This window comes from Chelonia mydas, chromosome 10 (assembly GCF_015237465.2).
Source record: "Chelonia mydas isolate rCheMyd1 chromosome 10, rCheMyd1.pri.v2, whole genome shotgun sequence".
In the NCBI taxonomy this organism is placed as follows: Eukaryota; Metazoa; Chordata; order Testudines; family Cheloniidae; genus Chelonia; species Chelonia mydas.
In genome coordinates, this window is record NC_051250.2 from 78,021,537 (window position 1) to 78,041,970 (window position 20,434).

The 20,434-nt window shown below is 42.9% G+C and overlaps 1 protein-coding gene across 1 annotated transcript in view; it reads right to left on the bottom strand.

Moving 5' to 3' along the window:
* The window catches only part of MEGF11 (multiple EGF like domains 11), a 277,439-nt gene that overhangs the window by 229,548 nt on the left and 27,457 nt on the right, over positions 1-20,434 (bottom strand). Inside the window, exon 6 of the mRNA XM_043523817.1 lies at positions 3,894-3,986. Coding sequence (XP_043379752.1) covers positions 3,894-3,986 — 93 coding nt within the window. The remainder of the gene's footprint in view (positions 1-3,893; positions 3,987-20,434) is intronic.

The window sequence follows — 20,434 nt, forward strand, 5'->3', positions numbered from 1 at the left end:
CTCGCCCTGTGGTAGTAATATGCAAACACTCCCTAAATTAACTATTTGGATGACTACTATATTTGCTGCCCAAACTGATAAAGTAAAACATCTTGAAACCTCATTTATTACCTATTCCCTTTAAAGTTCAGTTCCCTAATCCTGGCACCCAAACTCTCGGGAAAGTCAGTTCTCAATTTCAACTGTGCGCCTCACACCCATCCCCCATTACGCTGTCAGTGTCTTCACGCATGCACATGAATCCCAATGCTGGTGGTGGGAGGAAGGGGGTCTAGGCTGCAAGTTAATGTTCCCCAAAAGGAAAAAATACCCACCCCATGAATTCCTTTCAAGAGTCTGGCCTGATGAGTTATAGCATTTTAATAAAAGAAAAGTCTTACTTGTATAAGGGCCTGACCCAAAGCCTGTTCAATTCAACAGGAGTCTTGCCACTGACTTCAATGGGCGTTGGATCAGGTCCTCAAGGCCTGATTCATCACAACACTTCAGCATGTGCTTAACTTTAAGCCCATGAACAGTTCCATTGTCACTCACCTGCTTAAAGTTAAGGATGTGCTTAAGTACTTGGCTGGATCAGGGTCTAAATGCTCGCAATCTGGAAGGCTGTTATTCAGAACGGTGAAGCCAGGTAAGCCCCCAATACCAAATCACTTTCCTACCAGAACTCCAAGCTGCTATGTCATGCTGTTTGAAGTTAATTGCTTTGAAATAATTGAACAGGTGATCAGGAAAGTTCACATGGAGCATTTGCTGTTTTCCTTTGCATCTGAAAAAAAACATTGCAGATTGCATGGCCAAAATGAGCAGGCTTTAGAAAGCAAGTTTAAATGATTTTTCTTTTAATGAATGAAAATTCTCTTTTAGCATCATCAAGACCTTGAAAAACATTTTATTCAACAGTTTCTTTAGTTAATACCTCATCACTTCCCTTTTTATTGTTATGGTAATCAAGCCGTAATATATTGCAGGTTTATAGCATGAAATCAAGGCTGGGCCTGCGGACATCAACAGATGTACAACAGCATGCAGTAAAACAGGTATAGAAGCATGCGGAGCTGAATATGGCACAGGATTTGGGGGAGGGAAGGTTGGAATTGTTTAGCAATTCATCCAATGTTATTTTAACCCTGGCAACAGTTGAACTCTAACACGCAATATGATCAGTCATGGGGAAGTTGCAGAGAATCATAAGTTGAAGGTTGTCCTACCAGACGAGCTATCAGCGTGAAAGTCTGAAGCTGTCAGTGTCAACTGACACTGCTAGCAGTAATGATCTAAATTTAATGTGAGAGTCTCACCTATGAGTAAAAAGATCATAGATTTGTGCTCAGTGTTAGCACCTCGAATCGTAATCCTTCCTGGCAAAGTGAAATTCACCCACGTGTAGAGCCAACAGAAAGCCCATGCACCACCTAAGTCCCACTTCAGTCCAATGTTGTGGATTGCAACGGCACTTTAAATGGTGCCTTGTGCTGGTGCTCAGTGTAGGGGTGAATTTCACCTATATTGCAGCATTTGCTTTTGGGGAGGTGCTCGGATCCACGCCTAGGAGGTGTCACTTCTCCAGCAAGAGGTTGAGCGGCCTCCACGCCTACTGAAGTAAATGGGAGTGGAGTGTGCTCAGTGCCGAATAGGTTCTAACCCTAAATCTGGTCTTCAAATAAGGCTGCCCAGGAAGCAGTTAACACATCCCAGAAAGTAGGCGGCGACCCAAGTAATCTGCTCTGCAATCCCTCTCCCACTACAACAGTTAAGATATCCAGCGCTGAGGGTGTAATGGCCACTGTCTTTGCCCACAAAGATACCAGCAGAGCTACGCTCGTTGTCCCATCCCACAAACATTTTCAAGATGTCAAAAATGTTCCCATACAGCATCAGGACAAAACCAAGAGACCCCCACCTCCTTCAGTAGACAAGAATGCTTGTTGCACTACATATTGCAAATGGTATGAGAGACAATGGACACTACAGTCCAGTGACTGCAGCAATTCTATTAATAAAATGAAAGCTTAAATTTTGAGACTAATCCTGGGATATCATTTATAAAAGTTAACAGGGCATATTTAATTTAAGAATTGGCTAACACTCCTCTCTTCACAGCTGAAACCTCATAAATGAAATATACTGGATCGCTGCCCAGTGCGGAAATAAAAGTTATGAATAATGTTTCTATCTCAATCATTGTCAGTGCTTTAATATTCCTAATTACCTTAAAAAGCTAAATATTCAATACAGGAAAAACCCCTTTTTCTTTTTATCTTCGCTTGCAAGATTAGTACAATTTAATAAGAGGCACTGGGCAGTTTTAGGCCATGAGACCCATCTCTATGTTGACATCTCATCCTTTACTGTTTATAATTAGAGAGTAATAAAAGCTCCATTCTGTGTATGTACTTTATCACAAGGTTTTTTCCCCTTCCAGGTTTGTTATTTTGACATCTCTACATCCATGAGTGAAGTGCTTATCTATATATGGCACAAATACTGAATGACTGGGGGCAAAAGCATTATTTTTTAAAATAACCGAAGGGTAAAGTTCGTTCTTGAGATTCTGGGCGATATTTCATAATTGAAGGAGTTCTTTTTCACAAGGGCTTTAAAAAATGTTACTAGAAATAGCTATTCAATATTTCATGCTGCCTTTCTGATTCTTTTTCCCCTGGCCTACCTGGCAGAGAAGACGTAGAGGCCCTCCCATCCCCTAAACAGAGTGAATCCTTACGTCCTCATGAACCTCCTACTCTCTCTATCCCACAACTGCCTCTGCTCCTTCAGTTGGAGAGATACTGCCAGAGCTGAAGACAGAACACTCATGATGTCCATGGCCAGCCAAAGTTCCATCCCATTGGCTTCAGGCAACATGGCACAATCTCAGGAACTGTTTTTATGCCGGGGGATATTTAACTGCTATGGCCCTTTGAGCCTGTCAATATCTCTGACCTGTCTCTCTCTACAGTTACCCTGTCTATTATCTTGATGCTTGGTAAGAATGTGTCTTTTTCCAACTTCCAGTCAATTTGGGAAAGTGGTGGGAGGAACCAAAACCTAAATGAAATGTCCATTCAGTCTGTGACATCTTTCTAGAACGATGCAGCTTTATGTACTTGCCTGCTTCACAAAGAGCCTTCATGTAAACTTATTTCCATTACGCCAGTAATGGCTGGAGCCTATGTTGCACAACTCTCCAATGTTTACTCTGGAAATAACACTAGCAGTTTCATTCTAGCATGAACAAATCACACAGGCAGAAACCTATTTTTACTAAGAACAGCTCTGACATATGCAACTTCTCCAACTGAAAGACTCTTGAGCCCTAAAGTGTAAATCAATCTTCTAATGAAAATATCTAAAATGAGCACAACACCCACCAGCTACCATCATCCGTTCCTGCATTTCAGATAAAGGACAAAGCACGCAAACTTAGAATCAGGGGGTGAAATCTTGGCTCCATTGAAGTCAATGGCAAAACTCCCATTGGCTTCCACAGGTCCAGGATTTCATCCAGAATCTATGTCCATCACAGGAAGTGTTTTGATGAAGACTTTGGCATGGCTAAAACGCAAGGTAAAGCAATTTCACTTCAGAGACAGTCTTGTCTGAGCATCTATCATTAATGTTTGACTAACAGGAAATACGAGTTTAAAAATGTTCTCCACTGCATTTAATAAAGCTTTATAAAGACAAGAACAAAGAAAATTAAAGTCATCACCTCTTTATTAGCCGGGCAGGAGTCATGCCCCAAATTAATTAACTGTTGCAAAATAACCAAACTGATGTTTCTCATTTTCTATTTAAAGTAATTGTGTCCTAAGCCACAGATTTCATTCAGACTTGTTTTTAAAAACAGTGTGTTTCTTTAATAAATGCATATTTTTTACTGGGCCTCTACTCACCACTGGAGCAGTCAGTGCCTCCCCAGCCTGGTTCACAATGACAGGTATCTGGAGATACACATCTTCCATGCACACACTCCTCTGTGCAGAGAGCTGTGAAGGAGAAACGCCACACGGTATTGTCAAATGTGTGAAATGGTTGGTAAGCACAACACTTAAATTGCATCATAAAGCTCAATATTTTCTTTAAAACAAAAACGCTACTTGCAGATTTTAATTAATACTAGGTTATGAAAGTAACCATATAGGTCTCTCTTGATAGACATAAAAAAAGCTCATATCCCAATCTGACTTTTTGTAATGAAAAAAACCCTGACACTAGTAATTACTTCGTGTAGCAATTATTACTTCATAATAAATAAAACCTTTACCAAATTGACCCTAATGATTGTAATTAGAGAATGCCAGCTTCTAAAAACACAGACAAAAGTGTTACAGCTCATAAGGAAAAAAAAAAAAAAGAACTCGGTCTTAATATGTGTTAAGATCCACCACAGATTTGTCAAAACAGACTGAGAAAAAGAAATAATTTTACACATAGTGCTGCACTTGTGCCCCTGTTTTTTCAAAGGCATCAGGCTTTCCATAACTAAAATGTCCATAGTTTAAAACAAGGCCATTATGAGGGCTGATTCTGAAAGTATCTTTTTGGGATGCTCGCTGTGATCACCAAACTCTTTTCACATTAGCCAGTGAACAGCCATCACGTGAACATAAAAAATGGTCATACTGGATCAGACCAATATCCTGTCTTCCGACAGTGGCCAAGGCCAGGTGCTTCAGGGGGAAAATCACTCTGTGATCACTACCTAGGAACCCCACAAATTAGGCCTGTGTCCAAACACTGACAGCAGGGCTCTCTTATTTGCCAGTTTGTTTGGAATACCAGCTAGGATCTCTACAGCCATTTTTCAGCACAAGTTGGTATTAAACCCTAGGTGGCCATTCCTCTGAAAATTCTGGGTTTGGATCATCAGGGACACTGTTTAGATTTCACCCCTAAGAGTTTCTCCAGCTCCAACTGGTAAGTGGTTTTCCTATAATTTTAACTATGGGTCAAAACTGATAGACCTCAGCCACTCAAATCCTGCATTAACATCAATGGGAATTTTGCCTGACTGTAAGGACTGCAGGATTTCTCTCTATCAGATTGTTTCCTTTGTGGGTTGTGTGTGTATCAAAACTGTAATTCATTCATATTTCATATCTTTTGTTTGGACAGCATTGCAGGAAGTATGAAATATTGATAACTAATACTCTAGGCTCTAATTGTCCTACTCTATTTTGCGCATTTATTTTATTTTCATAAAGGTTTCCAAAGACAGGTATGCATTCTTCTGGTCCATAAGCATGGGATCAAATCCATGCCAGGGCAGGAGAGAAATGGAGATTCATTCATACACAAATGTGAGCCACCACACAGTTTAGCAAAGACATTTCAGGACAGTTGGTAATCTACACTCAGGAGGACATCGAGTATGGACCAGCAGTGGAGTTACAGGTCCATATTAAGAGCTGTATAGAGTACTTTGAACAGCATTTGCACATGCCATGCCTAGTTCTAGCCCAGAAGCTGATTCTGTTCTCACTGACACCAATGTTAGTCCTTTGACTTTGGGACAACCCCTCCTGATTACACTGGTGTACAGGAGAGAATCGAGACCAAAAGAGTCCAAGATCTTTCTGTTCCCTTTATTTATATTTTAAACATCAGGTCATCTTCTTTCTATAAAACTATGCAGCACTTCTTTTTTTTTAACTAGGTAATTATTTTAGCTCCCGGCTAAAGCATACCTTGTGAGGCAGAAGGCTGACCAGGAGACATTTCTGTTCCCTCCCACATAAGGATTTCTGTCACCTAAGCAGTTTGTGAAACTGACTGGCATTTTCAGTGTGTTACCGGTCTATTATTTAAGCTTAAATGGCAACAGACATAGAAGCATATTGTAGCGTATCTTATGCCTCAAAGACATGTCTGCTAGGTAGAGAAAGTGATACATTACAGCCCTTAAATAGATGTCTACTGTTACACAGCACAAAAGAAGCTTGCTTCCTGCATAAGAGCTGCACAAAAAGTCTTATTTTCACCAGACTGTGAAATGTGAGAGATACGTTTTTCACTATGACAAAAAAAAAAATCTGACATGAAAACACAATGGGCAAAATCTGCTTTTTCCATCGGTGAACATCCCATCCCACTAGTTGGTAAAGTTATGCACATCTTAGCCTTTGTTGGAAGTCCAAGAGAAATGAAAACAAAAATTTCACTGAGACTCATGCCTAGAGCCCCGGGTGGTTACAAAATTTGTATCTGTTTCCAATCCGCATTCCGCCAACATGGTCCATGGATATCCGCATCTGATTCCACGGATATAAAGCAGATATCCGCAGGTTTGCAGGGCTCTACTCATATATATTCCCTACCCCCCAAACCAGTCCCTTCCTTTCCCTTTTGGAGGCCACCAGCTTTCTGAGTTGGTTTGACCTAATGGTGTCTTTTTACACAAGGGCCTGCCCAAGACAGAACGGAACTTGTTCAATGAATAGGGCAGAGCCCCAATTCTACCCTTACTGAAGTAAAGCCATTTAAAATCAGTGGAATTACTTCTGACTGGCTCTGTGTGTAAAAGGTACAGAAAGCCCCTGCCTTAAGTGGAAGTTTGACATAAGCCAATTTATTCTAGGTTGGGTATGATCAGGAATGCTGTTATTGTCTTTGATCTGAATCAGACCTATAGCATCTATATAAAAGATCAGAATAGGGCATTACTCCGAAATATTACCAAGTAAAAATTTCAAATTCTCCCATATAAAATTCTTGTCTTGCTATAATTTTTAGAGTTTAATTTAATTTTTCATTCTATTAACATTCCACATTATAAGATACAATGGGCCCCAGGGCATTCTTCATAATAAACTTTGTACAGTGGTTTGCAAATGATCTTACTAGTTAATGGAACTATAAAAATCACTTGCACAGAAAGGTCAAGAAAAATAATGATGAGTGCGTTATGTTCTGACACTGTCCTGTTCGACACACAGCTAGAACACTCCGGAATGAAGAAAACGTGCACTAATGCAAGTAATATAATCCCGCCCAGCATAAAGGCTGTCACTTCAACCCTTGGAATTCCAGTGATTTTATGTCTGCATTTTCCCCCTGATCACCTTCTCTTGAACAATCCAGCACCTCATTGATCCGTTTATTATTAGCATTCTTGGCATGAGTATGAGATCAGTCTGTAGTTTGATTCAGCCTGGTAATAAAATGACCTACATCAAAGTCCTGCCAAAACGCCAACTTTGTAGCAATGCGTTTAGCGTGAGTTATTTCACCATATTCAAGGTCACACAGCAACTGCTCCTTATCGTGGAATAAAGTCAACAAAGGGAGTTCTGAAACAACTCATCTGATGCTTATCACTTATTCACTTTATAATTACAAACACTGATTCACTCCACATATAAGGTCATTCCTCAGTGAAATAGACCTACAAATTAAATTCTTCCCAGACTTTACATTATTATTCAGCTTTCTCTGACTTTAGTCTTTATTTTTAATTGCTCTAGTAATGTTGGGCTCCAGATACTAAATAGTTGATTAGAAAAATGTAGTGTTTTGTCTGATAACCTGAAAGATCGTCCAGTTTTCCTGGCTGTGGAGCTTTGGAATAAGCACAATGTACTTATCTTGCATGGCACCACGCTACAGGTGGTCGTCTCTGCTACTCAAAGCATGTCCTCGCTGCAAAGTTAACTTGGGTGAGCAGCACCCAGGCCTGAGCACCTGGGTTAGCCTTGCCTGGGAGTGAGCAGCCACACTGCAAAGCCTTACCTGAATTATTGTCTCCCCATTTGTACCCTGCTCTCCGTGTGTTGCTAGGACTTCCAGGGGCACATCCCCTGGTTTTTTGTGCTGCAGGAAGTTGAGTCGCTTTAGGATTCTTTGCCAGTAAATTGTGGGACAACCTGTCTGTCCTGGGCACTAGAGGACTATCAGCACTTGAGTGATTTAGCCAGTGTCCTCACTGCAAAGTGGGCAGGTTACCAGCCCATGTGAAAGCAGCATTCAAGCTCCAGCCTGCCACACCAGCTAGGCCGGGTTTAATGAACCACCAAACTCAGGTGAGAGGGTTTTCTGTGGACCAGAGTGGGGGTTAGGAGAACACCTAAGTAAGAGCCCAAGCTAACTCTGCAGTGAAGACATATTAATGTCCAGTTTCAAGAGTGCTAAGAACAGTCATATTTAAGGGGGAGCCTTGCGATCCATGCAGTCAGGGTCCAGGACCCACAGACTCCATATGGATGGCCCTTGCTTCCAGGGATACATAGGAGTTGGGGAGGCAGGCCCTGTGACGCTGGCATGAGCTGGCACCGGGCCTGCCAACATCACCACATTTCAACTGGACACTGACAGACACATAGCTAGGATCTGTCTGGCTCATTCATGCGTTAGAATTGATAAAATTGGCATTCAAATGACAAGACTGCATTTAGTGTTTAAGCTCCATTAAATGCTTGTGAGTTGCTGTATTTATTCATCTTACTTGTAATATCGGTGTTCCATATCCTATTGTAATATTTGAGTGGTTGTACTGAGAACCTCTGTGACCAATGAATCGCCATACAGGAGAGGGACATTACTTAGTGCGAAGAGCTGCTCTTCTACAGAAATTGTTAAGACCCTCCAGAAAGAGGAGACCCATCGATACCAGTTGGGCTGTGGTTGAATCTTACAACTGGAAACTCCCTACATCTGGACCGACAAACCCCCAACAAAAGGACTAAATGGTTCCTATTGCTGTTCTGCTCTCTTCCCCATGAAGATGAGTCCAGGTAGACTCTTCCCATCAGCTAAGTTTGTAGCTCAGAGCACATGGCAGGAGAAGGATAAAAACCCCAAACAAAAGGAACTGAGGATCTCTGTGCTGCCTGAACTTAGGAGGAATTTCAAGACATAATTAAGAGATCCCCAGCTGGGGATAGCTCTAAAGGACAAGTAGAGCTTGCTGAATAGGGAACCCTATATTATTTTTTGAAACCTGACTATGTCTTATTTGTGTGTTTATGTTCATTTGCTTTAGGCCTTGTAAATAACTCTCTAATTTCCTTTTCCTATGTAATAAACCTTCATATAGATTACTACAGGATTGGCTGCAAGCATTGTGCTGTAAGTCTCACACTAAAATTGACCTCGCGTAAGTGACCGGCCCTTTGGGACCTGGACTAACCTGAATATTGCTGTGATTATTGGCATAAGGGGCCATTTAGCACAGAGATACGCTCTCCCCGGTGGCAAGACAGATGGGAGTACCCACCGGGACAGTCTGTGACGCCGTGTTAAGGCTGTCAAAGTGCCTGAGGATTTGCACTTGGTGAAGTTGGTTGGTGAAATCTAAATTTACAACTCACAGCCAATTTGGGGTTTGGGCCCTGCTTTTTAACCCTGATGTTTCAGAGTAGCAGCCGTGTTAGTCTGTATCCGCAAAAAGAAAAGGAGGACTTGTGGCACCTTAGAGACTAACCAATTTATTTGAGCATAAGCTTTCGTGAGCCACAGTATGCATCCGAGGCAGTGAGCTGTAGCTCACGAAAGCTTATGCTCAAATAAATTGGTTAGTCTCTAAGGTGCCACAAGTAACCCTGAGGTTGGTATTCATACTCGTGTCAGTGTCAGGAGCGTCACAGGCCCCACAACCTGCTCTGTGGAATAAGGAAGTAAATTTGCCCCTCAATGACACGAGACTCTGGGTGAAATCCTGGCCCTATCAAGTCAGTGGGAGTTTTGCCATTGGCATCAATTGACCAGGATTTCACCCTCTACAAGGAATCACCACAGAGCTTAACCTCACTCCCTGGTTTTAACTTGGGAGAGGGCTATCTCAGACCATTGTGTTAAGAAGGCAAACTCGTACTACTTTCTTTGTATAACAGCCTATGAGTATTAGGCCCATATAGACCCTGCCACTTTTAGGGCCCAATCTTTTCCCTCTGTCCTCAAGGCAAGTAAGGTTGGGCCTGCAAAGACTCTTTCAAAATGGCTTAAATATTAATAACTGTGCATCAGTTAAAGTCAGCAATTGGTTTTATAAAGTCCCTGCTGCTGCTGCTCCAGCTAAAAACAATCGTTTCCCCATACTATGTTCAGGTGAAAGCTGCATGGCTTCAATCAATTCTGCTAATCGATGGTATCATACAATAATATTCTTGGGGATTATTCTCAGCATTTAACAGTTTCTGATAAATGATTTTTCACCCACAACCGTGAGGTTTAAAACAACCATTAGTGCACTTGGCAAGGAATAACACTTGTTAAACTTGCTAATGAGGTTAAAACAGACGGAATCAGCAGAGCACAGCACCTGACCTAGGAAAACTTTTTTCTTTCCTTTAAATTCACCAACAAGACACTCTTCCAGGCACTGATTTTCTTTTGGAAACTGATCCTTAGTATCTGCATTGTTAATGTGATTTTACCTATGAATGGTATTGGATGTTGTAGCTGTTGTGAGGTAACGAATTGTATTTTCTGAGCAATACAGAAATATTTAACACTTCTCACTCGTGCTGTCTGCTGCAAATTATTGATTTTGAAGGATTTGATCCTGCTGGCCTCACTCCAGCAAAACTCTGACGTCAATAGGAGTATTGCCTGAATGAGGCCCAGAGGGGAAAGCAACTCTTCCTGCTCTGCTAAAAGCAGGAGAGCTGCCCACGCTCCTAGGATTGGGGGAAATGCAACTCTCCCTCCTCCTGAGCTGAAGTAAGATCTCACCAGACTACGGAATCTGAATTAGGAAGAGCGAGAGGAGCTGCTACCTAGCTAAGGAGTTTCTGGGGCATCTTGCCAGGACATGGAGAAGCAGCAGCACCTGATGGAGGAAGGGAAGGTGTCCCCATCAAGCAGCATGATCTGCACCATGTATCTCCCTGATATAATCTGCACAGGTTGAACTTGATTCACTCACACAGGCACAGGGAATGCAAAACTACCCTCACACCCTGAACAAGCAGGGGCTGCTGTGCCTGCAAGAACTCACTCCTGGGGGAGAGCAGGTGGTGTCCAGACTGGTGCCCTCCTTCAAGGGCTTAGTTGGGGAGGGCAGTTTTAAGTGAGGGTGGAGCCCTGCAAGCAGAGGTGGTCCAGAGGATGGCTTTGAGTGGGAGAGGAGTCCCAGCTGCCAAGAACACAGCTAGAAGTGGTAACATATCCAACACGCACAGTATCCCTCCTGTGGCTAAAAATGGGATGTCAGAGAGAAGTGAGCACTTCCATCACATACAGAGGTAGGAGCATACGGAGGCCTTCAGATGAAGCAGGAGCCGATTTCTAGACGGTCAGGTAAGTACTTCTATCGTGTACGGGCAGGGCCACACAGAACCCTGCAGCTGAAGGGAGATTCCATTCCTAGACAGCAGGGCCTCGCACTAGCCAGTTCAGCTCGGTTATTTTCCAACACCCTGCTCTGATTTATGATCAGCCCTGGTTTATTCCGATGACGGTATTACTGAAATAACGCTGAGACATTCTACATTCCGACATTGGTCTCGTGCCTGTCTGATTTAAATTGTGATAAAGGAAGCATGTGAGACAATGCCAAAGTAAATGGGCTACTATCAAAAAAGCAATTATAACATCAATTACAAGGGCCAATTTCTGCCCTTAGATGTGCAATTGGAACCATGGTGACAGGGACATAGGCAGAACTTGGCCCTAAATGTTCTAATGCAGTCTCAAAGCTATGCAGCCTTGGGGAATCTAGAAATCACTTCAGAATTGCACTGCTTGCACATTTTGCTAAAAGTTACGAACCCAGGATATTAAGTGAATTCCCCTGTGGCACAAATTCAATCTATCATTCAACCTAGCTCCGGTGAAACGTATTTTTTGTATCCCAAAACATTGTCACATGTCCATAATTCCCTGATTGCTGGCTTGCCATGAATTATGGCCCTCTTCCCATGAAAATCATATTTTCTGTCCGTAAGTGACATCGCTTCACTGCCGATTGATTTTCATAGGCAGAATGTGTGTATTGTGTATGTGAGCGAGAATGGGTGCACAAAAATGTTATTACTACAATAAAAAAAGATCAAAAGTAGACAAATTGAGAACTCCTGACCACGCTATGCTTCTTGCATACTTTGCACTACAACACAAGACCTATAAAATAGAATTACACAGATTTCCCTAGATGACTTTTAGTCCTGTAATGCACTGAGGAAAGTATTGATTTTTCAAACGAGATCCTTGTTCGGTCATATTCCAACTTCCATCAAACAAACCTAACGAAATCCTTCCCTCTCGCCCCCCCACACCAAAAATAGGTGAATGTGGCCAAACTGCTCGAGTTACAGCTGTTACTGAAGCTGGGCAATTACACAACATGTGTCCTACAGGGCCAAAATCAGATTTCATTTCAGATGAGTCCACACACTGCAAATGGAGGTCATACCGATGAGATCAGGGACAGAGGGGCAATTTGTTTGAAGATCATGCTACAGTGTTTTCGGAGAGCTAAACTAACCTTAGTGGGGATGCAATATTTATATGAATACAATAGTCTCGCCTTTAAAAGAAACTGTGGCAAAATACTAGCTATATTTCAAAGTTATTTAGGGAATTGAGCTGAAATAGAGATCCAGGACATAAGTTACTGTACAACTACTGGGGATGATTCTGATCTCAGGCCATCAACATAATACTTGTGTGACTCCACTGATGACCCTTGGTTACGCAAGTGCAATGAGGGCAGACTCAGGCCCATTGTCTTGCCTTTGTAATTAATTGTTAAGGGAAACCCTTTGCTATCGCAAGAGTCAGATTTGTGGTCCGATTCATGACCCATAATCCATGCACTCACTCCAAACCAGAAAAAAGCCTTTGGAGACAGAGACTTCTTTTCCCTCTTCATATATTGTCAGAAGTTACTGAGATGCTGGTCAACCTGTGTTGGCCCCCTTAAAAGGGAGGTAAATCTTATGTAGTATTTACATAAAGGTAACTTTTATACATTGTTTTTAAAAGGAGTGTGGAAGTGGCTAGATTTAGGTTGCAGAAGACCCCCAAAAATCTGAAACCTGTGAATGTGGACAGACAGTTTCCGATCCTTCTTGCACCAGTGTTTTACCAATAACTCTTCTAACTTCAGAGCAGTTCTTCCACTGGTTACTGTATGGAAACTGAGAGCAGACTTTTGCCTATTTATGTACAGTATTTGTACAAAGATGCTGCAGAAGATAGCTGGTCTGCTTTTAAAAAAACTTGAGTCTTTTTTCAAGACTGCATACATGATGTGCATCTCCCTAGGTATTGGGGTAGTTTCTGATTCCTTACTGAGGCAGTAAAGACCTCAGGATTTTGCCCAGTCTATGAATTTGGATTGTGGGCATGAAACCATCTGTTTGTTCTGTTTGTCCAGTGCCTAGCATAATGGGTTTCTGATCTATGACCAGGGCTGCTAGGTGCTCCAGTAATACAAATAAATCATCGTAATATTCATCAGGGATGTTACATGGGATTTGTGTTTTTAAAGCACAGTAAACTTTGGGCATAAATAGGTTGACAGTCTCTTTACCCACTGTATCCAAGAAAGTGAGGTTTGGAAAGTGAAAATATCAATGGTTGAAATACTGAGCTTGAGAGAAATTTAACCTTCCAACCCCAGTTTTATTTTTTTTTCCAATGAAAATCGCTAATGCTCCAAGTTTCAAGCAGAATTTCCCTGGAGGACTTTAAGAAATATTTATTAAGGGGATTGCATGTACCACAATATAACCAACCTGTAATATGGGGGCCTTGTCTGTTAGCACCCCCTTTGTGGCAAGACAGGGGGTACACCAACCTGCTGCCATCCCCCTTTATGACACCACACCCCGTTTTGCATTTCTCAAGACCTTGTTGTGACCAGAGCCCTCCTGGCCAGAACCTCAGTAGTCTCCTTTCCCTTTAGGATAGTGGGGAGCCAGAAGCTGTGGCTCTAGTGGGGGCTAATCAGCCCTCGGTCTCCTGCCTTTAAGACCCTTTCCTCCAAAAGCCCCTGGCTGGAGTGGGTAGGGGATGGGTTTCCAGCCCTCTCCATTGGGTTCCAGCTCAGGACCCTCATTTGGCGCAGCCAGAGCCAGCCTTTCGCAGTCCCTTGCTGCTCCCTAAGCTCCTGCCTACCTCTCCTGTTCTGTAGGCTCCCGCAGCCTCTGGAGTGTTGGATTTTCTGGAAGCTTCTCAGTCTGCTGCAAAAATCCCTTCTCAGTCTCTCCGGCCACCACCCTGCCCCCTTATCCTCACAGCTGCTGTGTGGGGCTGCCAATCAGCTCTGACTGAGTAGACCATTGCTTCATTAACCCTTGGCTGCCAAACCACCAGGGTGTGTATAGTCCCAAGACACAACCACATGTGCATTTAAAGTGAAATGCTACAGTCTTACAGAAAAAAGTCTGTAAGAGGAAAGCATTGGCAGTGTCTCTGTATGCAGTCCAGAGAGGAGTTTATACCAGGCCTGGCCCTGCAGCAAATACAGATTTCTCCATGGTGGTCTAGCTCTAGGTGGATCTTGATTACAGATACAGTAAAACCACACGGGGGAGAGGGGAACCCGACATCTGTTTTGATGTCTTATGGGTTCTTTTACACAGCACTCAGTTCAGAATTGCTAACAGACGCTTTTCAATAGAGCCCGGTGCGGATACAAAATGTGTATTCGCATCCAACCTACGATCCACAGGAGTGCTCTGCGGGTATAAAGCAGCGATTGGCAGATTTGCAGGGCTTTAGATATAAAATCTGGGTCTGCCTCCATCCACAGGCCACAAAAATGGGCTACGGAGATGTGTGAATTTTCAGAGCTCTGCTTTCCGAGCAATTAGCCCATTTCACCCTGTTCCCTGACTGAAAACAAGCAGGGAACCAGAAACGACTGAGCACCAATTTCATGAATGGCTCCCCTAAAAACCTACAAACGACATATGCCCTGAAGTCACTTCCTCTGGCCATTTCAACCCATCACACATTTTTAAGTTTACTTTTTGTTACTAAAGTTTCCTGCTCCTTTGCTCCATTACCTTCCACAGGGCCAAAGCGATGAATGCTGAACGCACAGAACTTACAGCACTATATGAATACACTGAAAGCTAGCACGGCCACCAAGAGCATCACTGCAAGCAGCAGGGGGCCAGTTAGTTTCACTCTCCCCACCAGCACATATTGTTGTTTTGGGGGTTTGCTCTCACAGAGGCTGAGCACCCACAATTCCCAGAGAAGTCAACAGGAGCTGCTGCAAGTACTCAGCACCTTTGAAAGCATCAGGCTCATATTGCAAAAGTAGGTTTGCTTCTTTACAGTCCTGTGTAAAGACAAGAGACTTGCTCCTGCTCCCAGTGAAGTCTATGAGCCAGATTCTACCTCTGTCACTTATGCTAAGAGCTCACTAGTCACGGGGGAAGGGAGGCAGAATCCGATCCAAGGGCAAACTTTTGTTGGCTTCAGCAGTTAGTGAGATAAGATCCAGACTCCCTGCAGTCAACATTTCGTTTATCTATGCTCATCTTTAATTCTTGTCGCTGAGATTTTAAGTGAATTTAGTGCTCCTTGATTTCAATGGGAGTTCAGTGCCAAGGCACTTTTGGAAATCCCACTAAGCATCTTTAGGCACCTAAATACTTTTGCAAATCTGTCCCTAAGTCGCTTTTGAAAATGGGACGTCATCTCCTAAATCACAGGCTTTTTTTTAAGACACAATTTCACCCTCCATGGTTACTTACTAAGTTCCACACACATTTTGAAGGCCTGTTTAATAATTAAAATACAATCTATTTGCATTAAGCTGTATAGGAGCCGGGTGGTTTTCATAAGACATCATGCAGTATATTGCACAGCATAACTAATGTCACTGTATGGAACCATTTGGACTTAATGCTTGAAGTGACAGGCTCATCTGGCATCACTGCTTCCCAGCAAGCTTAATATCAGCAGGATCTCTGGTAAGGAATTCAGAGGAAGTGATAAGACAAAAGAATCATTCCTCACATGCAAGTTCCTAATGGTAATGTAAAGGGGAAACACTGTATATGATTTCTGCATTCACCATTTAAGGTGGAAGTGGAGAGTGGCATATATAGGTTATTAAATCATCTTGGGAAATCTGAAAGATTGTTCCACACCAGCTTTCTGAATGGTTCTCTGTTGCCATTAGAACAACAGAGCTTACAAGTTTCAGAGTAGCAGCCGTGTTAGTCTGTATCCGCAAAAAGAGCAGGAGGACTTGCGGCACCTTAGAGACTAACCAATTTATTTGAGCGTAAGCTTTTGTGAGCTACAGCTCACTTCATCGGATGCATACAAAGATTAAGTAAACACATGAAAGTTCACTGACGGTCCTATTGATGACCCTGTTTTATCAGATATGGCACTGTCGTATGTCACTTTTCTTCTGTTTTATATGCTCGTCAAACGCCCTTGTAGTGATATTGATTCATTTTCAGTTAGAGTTTAAAAGGTATAAGGCAGCCAAAAATGGGAAGAAAAAAAATTGACCCAGGTTACCCGTAGCTCTTCTTCTGAATCAACAAGGGAATCTGTTTGAGATTTGTCCCCCTACTTCTGATAGCTCTAAACATCAGGGAAGCTATTGTATGACAAAGAACAAGGGACCAGTCAGGGGAGGGTCACAGCTGGAGGAGACTACAATAGGAGAAAGTGAAAAAGATGCTAGCTCAGATTTTGTATGTGCACTAGGAGTGCTTTTTAAAGGTTAACTGGATTTAGTTGCTATTTCTCTCTCTCCTCCCTGCCCCTCCTCCCCCACCCCCACCTCCCCGCTCTAAAACTACATCAGAGCAGAGGAAAATAATTCCATTAGAGAAGGACGGAAAGGAGTGGTTAAGAAAACAACTTTAATTTAAAACATGTATTTCATTTCACACGCCCTCTTGCTTTTCAACCTTATTGATTTCAAGATGTCTCCACACTCCCAGACTATCCATCACAGTCACAATTCCTTTTTGGGGTGAAAACGTTTGCCATCTTCTGGAGTTTCACCGTGCCCACTAAGGGTAAGTGCCTCACACACAAGCGTGCAAGGAGGCAGTGATGCAAGGGAGCTTGTCCACATAGGGACAGCCAGAATCCTGCTGCTTGCACTCACCTCATGCAACTACTCGTGCAAGTAGGTGCTTATCAGCATGATTATGGGCCGAGCAACCTAGGCCTTGGACTGCAACATGTGGGCCACAGTAAGATCCATCAGCAGCACCACCCATGCCAAATGGACCACGGCCTTGCTCCGCAGCTGACAGCACTACACGGATGCTGAAGGACAGACATGCTGCACCCCCCCAGCAGAGTGCCAGCCCCACAAGCCACAAACACCACAGCAGCTCTGGCTGCCAGAGCCAACAATATAGCTTAAAACTTCTTTGCATTAAACTAATTCAAAGATTCATATACAACCATTATTCATGCAAGGGGAGCAAAAAATGGGAACTGACACAGACTGGACTAACTCAGTTACTTATTGAGGATTGACAAGCCCATAATAAATCTGAATTGATTGCATTGGTGGCAATTATCACTTACGATGATTTCTCAATAATCACATGGCATGCATTATAATCCAGTAATTGTCTTATTCAGTATAGATCCTTCACTAGATCAAGTCAGCATAACACCACTGAAGAGCAGCGAAGACAGAGGGAGAGGAAAGTGAGAGAAGACTCAAGAATGAGGTGGGGAGCACAGAGATATTAAAGCAGAAGTGTAGCAGGGAGAAGGTTACGTAAAGCCTCAAAGGTAATACACAGACTCCATTGACTTTGATGGAACTATGCCGATTTGCACCAGCCTGTCTTTGGGAACTCTCCATTTAAAGGGCTACCTAGAACTAAGCAACTAAACCGAAGAAATATATGCTTGGATATTTGACTTTGAAAGTGAATTCATATTTGACTGTATCTGTGACTCTTTCATGTTTGCTTCCCACAAACCCCCCCTGCACTGGAGCACTGCTAACACAAATACACGCGTGAGCATTGTTTAACCTTGATCCCGCCTGTTGTGTCCTTCGATTGTTGTATTTCCTGCCTACAGCCTGGAGTATGCAGAAAAGTGTTTCTCTTGTCATTCTACAGAAATAGCAAGTCATTCTACCTCCTTTTCCCAGATAACCAGGGTGCCTTAATTTTTTCTTTAAATGTTTATCAACTTTGAGACTTTCTATAGCCTCAACCCACCCCTTCTGCTGTGACATTCTTCTCCTCCACTCCTCTCTTTTCATGTCCACGAAGTATCCTCCTTCCACCCCACCTTCTCCATATCGCCTTCCCTTGGTGGGACCTCGTTATCCTCTCACTTACACTAGTGTAACTCCCTTGACCTCAAGGGAATTACTCTTAATTTACAATGGCATAAGGAGAAGAGAATCATGCCTGACACATCTTCACCAATGAGGTCCGCACACTCTCCCTTACCTTAATAGTTGCCCCATACCTTGTCTGAATCACAGGGTATGCTGGCCCTTTAAGAGGGCTGGGGCTCACTCTTGCCTGCCTCCCAAGGTAAAGGGAATGAGCAAGCACAGGGATGGGAGCATGTGATCAAGAACCAGGCATGCTGGGAGACAGGAGCATCAGCCTGAGCTCAATGAGAGACTGAAAGGGGCAAGGCGGCTGTCTGAGCCGCTCTACAACGATTCTCCTTAGCACCCATACAGAGGGGCTGGGGGAGGGCCAGCCTGCAGAGAGCAGGACCCAGCTAGGAAGGATAGAGAATGGGGAGCTAGTCCCTTGGAGGAAAGACTCAGCAGGGACAGGAACTAAGAACACTGCCCCAAAGGCGTGTGTAGCTAGGAAGGCTGGAGGGGAGGGGGAGAGTTCTTGTGTATCCCTGTTACTCAGCCCAGGAGAACCTGTGTGAAGTTACACACAAAGTGGGCATAAAAGGAGGAATTCCAAACAAACTGTGTTATATCTGAGCTGAGAACGTGTTTCCCATTGTCACTTCAATTCCATAGTTACTAAGGCCACAGGAACAATGGCCTTCCACACCATATTTGTGTGTGTGTGTGTGTGTGTGTGTACGTACACAGACACCCACAGAAACACACATCTATAAAATCAGAGAGAGAGAGCATATATATTCCCTGCTATAAAGTGTTTATGTATGGTTATATCATTTCCATTTATTTATGAGGCATTATTGATGCACAGAATGCTGGGTGCCTGAATAATGTATCACAAAGGCTCTTACAAAAAGCACTAACACTGGCATAACACATTTCTACAAAGATGAAAAAAATATTGTTTCAAACCTGTTAAGACATAGCCCTGGTCTACACTAGGACTTTAGGTCGAATTTGGCAGCGTTAAATCGATGTAAACCTGCACCCGACGACACGATGAAGCCCTTTTTTTCGACTTAAAGGGCTCTTAAAATCGATTTCCTTACTCCACCCCTGACAAGTGGATTAGCGCTTAAATCGGCCTTGCTGGGTCGAATTTGGGGTACTGTGGACACAATTCGACGGTATTGGCCTCCAGGAGCTATCCCAGAGTGCTCCATTGTGACCGCTCTGGACAGCACTCTCAACTCAGATGCACTGGCCAGGTAGACAGAAAAAGAACCGCGAACTTTTGAATCTCATTTCCGGAGACTGCGGGAACTGTGGGATAGCTACCCACAGTGCAACCCTCCAGAAGTCGACGCTTGCCTCGGTACTGTGGAAGCACTCCGCCGAGTTAATGCACTTAATGCACTTAGAGCATTTTCTGTGGGGACACACACACTTGAATATATAAAAACGATTTCTAAAAAACCGACTTCTATAAATTCGACCTAATTTCGTAGTGTAGACATACCCTTAGAAAATATACTTTAAGTTACAGGACTGCTGGCCAAGAGAAATTTAAAATCACAGGCCAACGTTTAAGATTTTAATGATCCACGGGCCGGGGGCGAGGGAGGGGGTGGGGAGAGGAATCAACAAATCTGACATGATACAACCAACTGCTATGACTATTCAGGAAGTTCAAACGGCTGATTCAGAGTTTTCCTCAACTGTCCGACTTTTACACTGATCATAGACACTACTATTTTTCGTTTCATCATAAGAACCCTTGACTGCTGTGTCAGTGCGTTGTTGCATCACATGCATCAAACTGCAAGTCTTGGAATTCATCCAGATGGCAGGAAGCTTTGGAATTGTTACTTCTACTGCACAGATGTTTCACAATCAGGCCAGATGGCTCCAACAAAATAATATTTTCACAGAATTTCTTTTTAAATAAAATGACACTATATATGCAATATTGTAAACCCAGCATAATGCTAAGGTATGAATTGTCACACGAGTAGAATACAAAATTATATATGGCAATTTGTCGCTAATATTATTTAAAATATTAGTTATGGAATATACTATTTAAAAATCATGATAAAAATCCATTTCCAAAACTCACTCATACATAATACCACCTTATCTTACTATTGTAATAACTGTCAGGAACCCAGATGTGGGTGGTCAGGCCCAGTAGCTGGAACTGGAATCAGATCT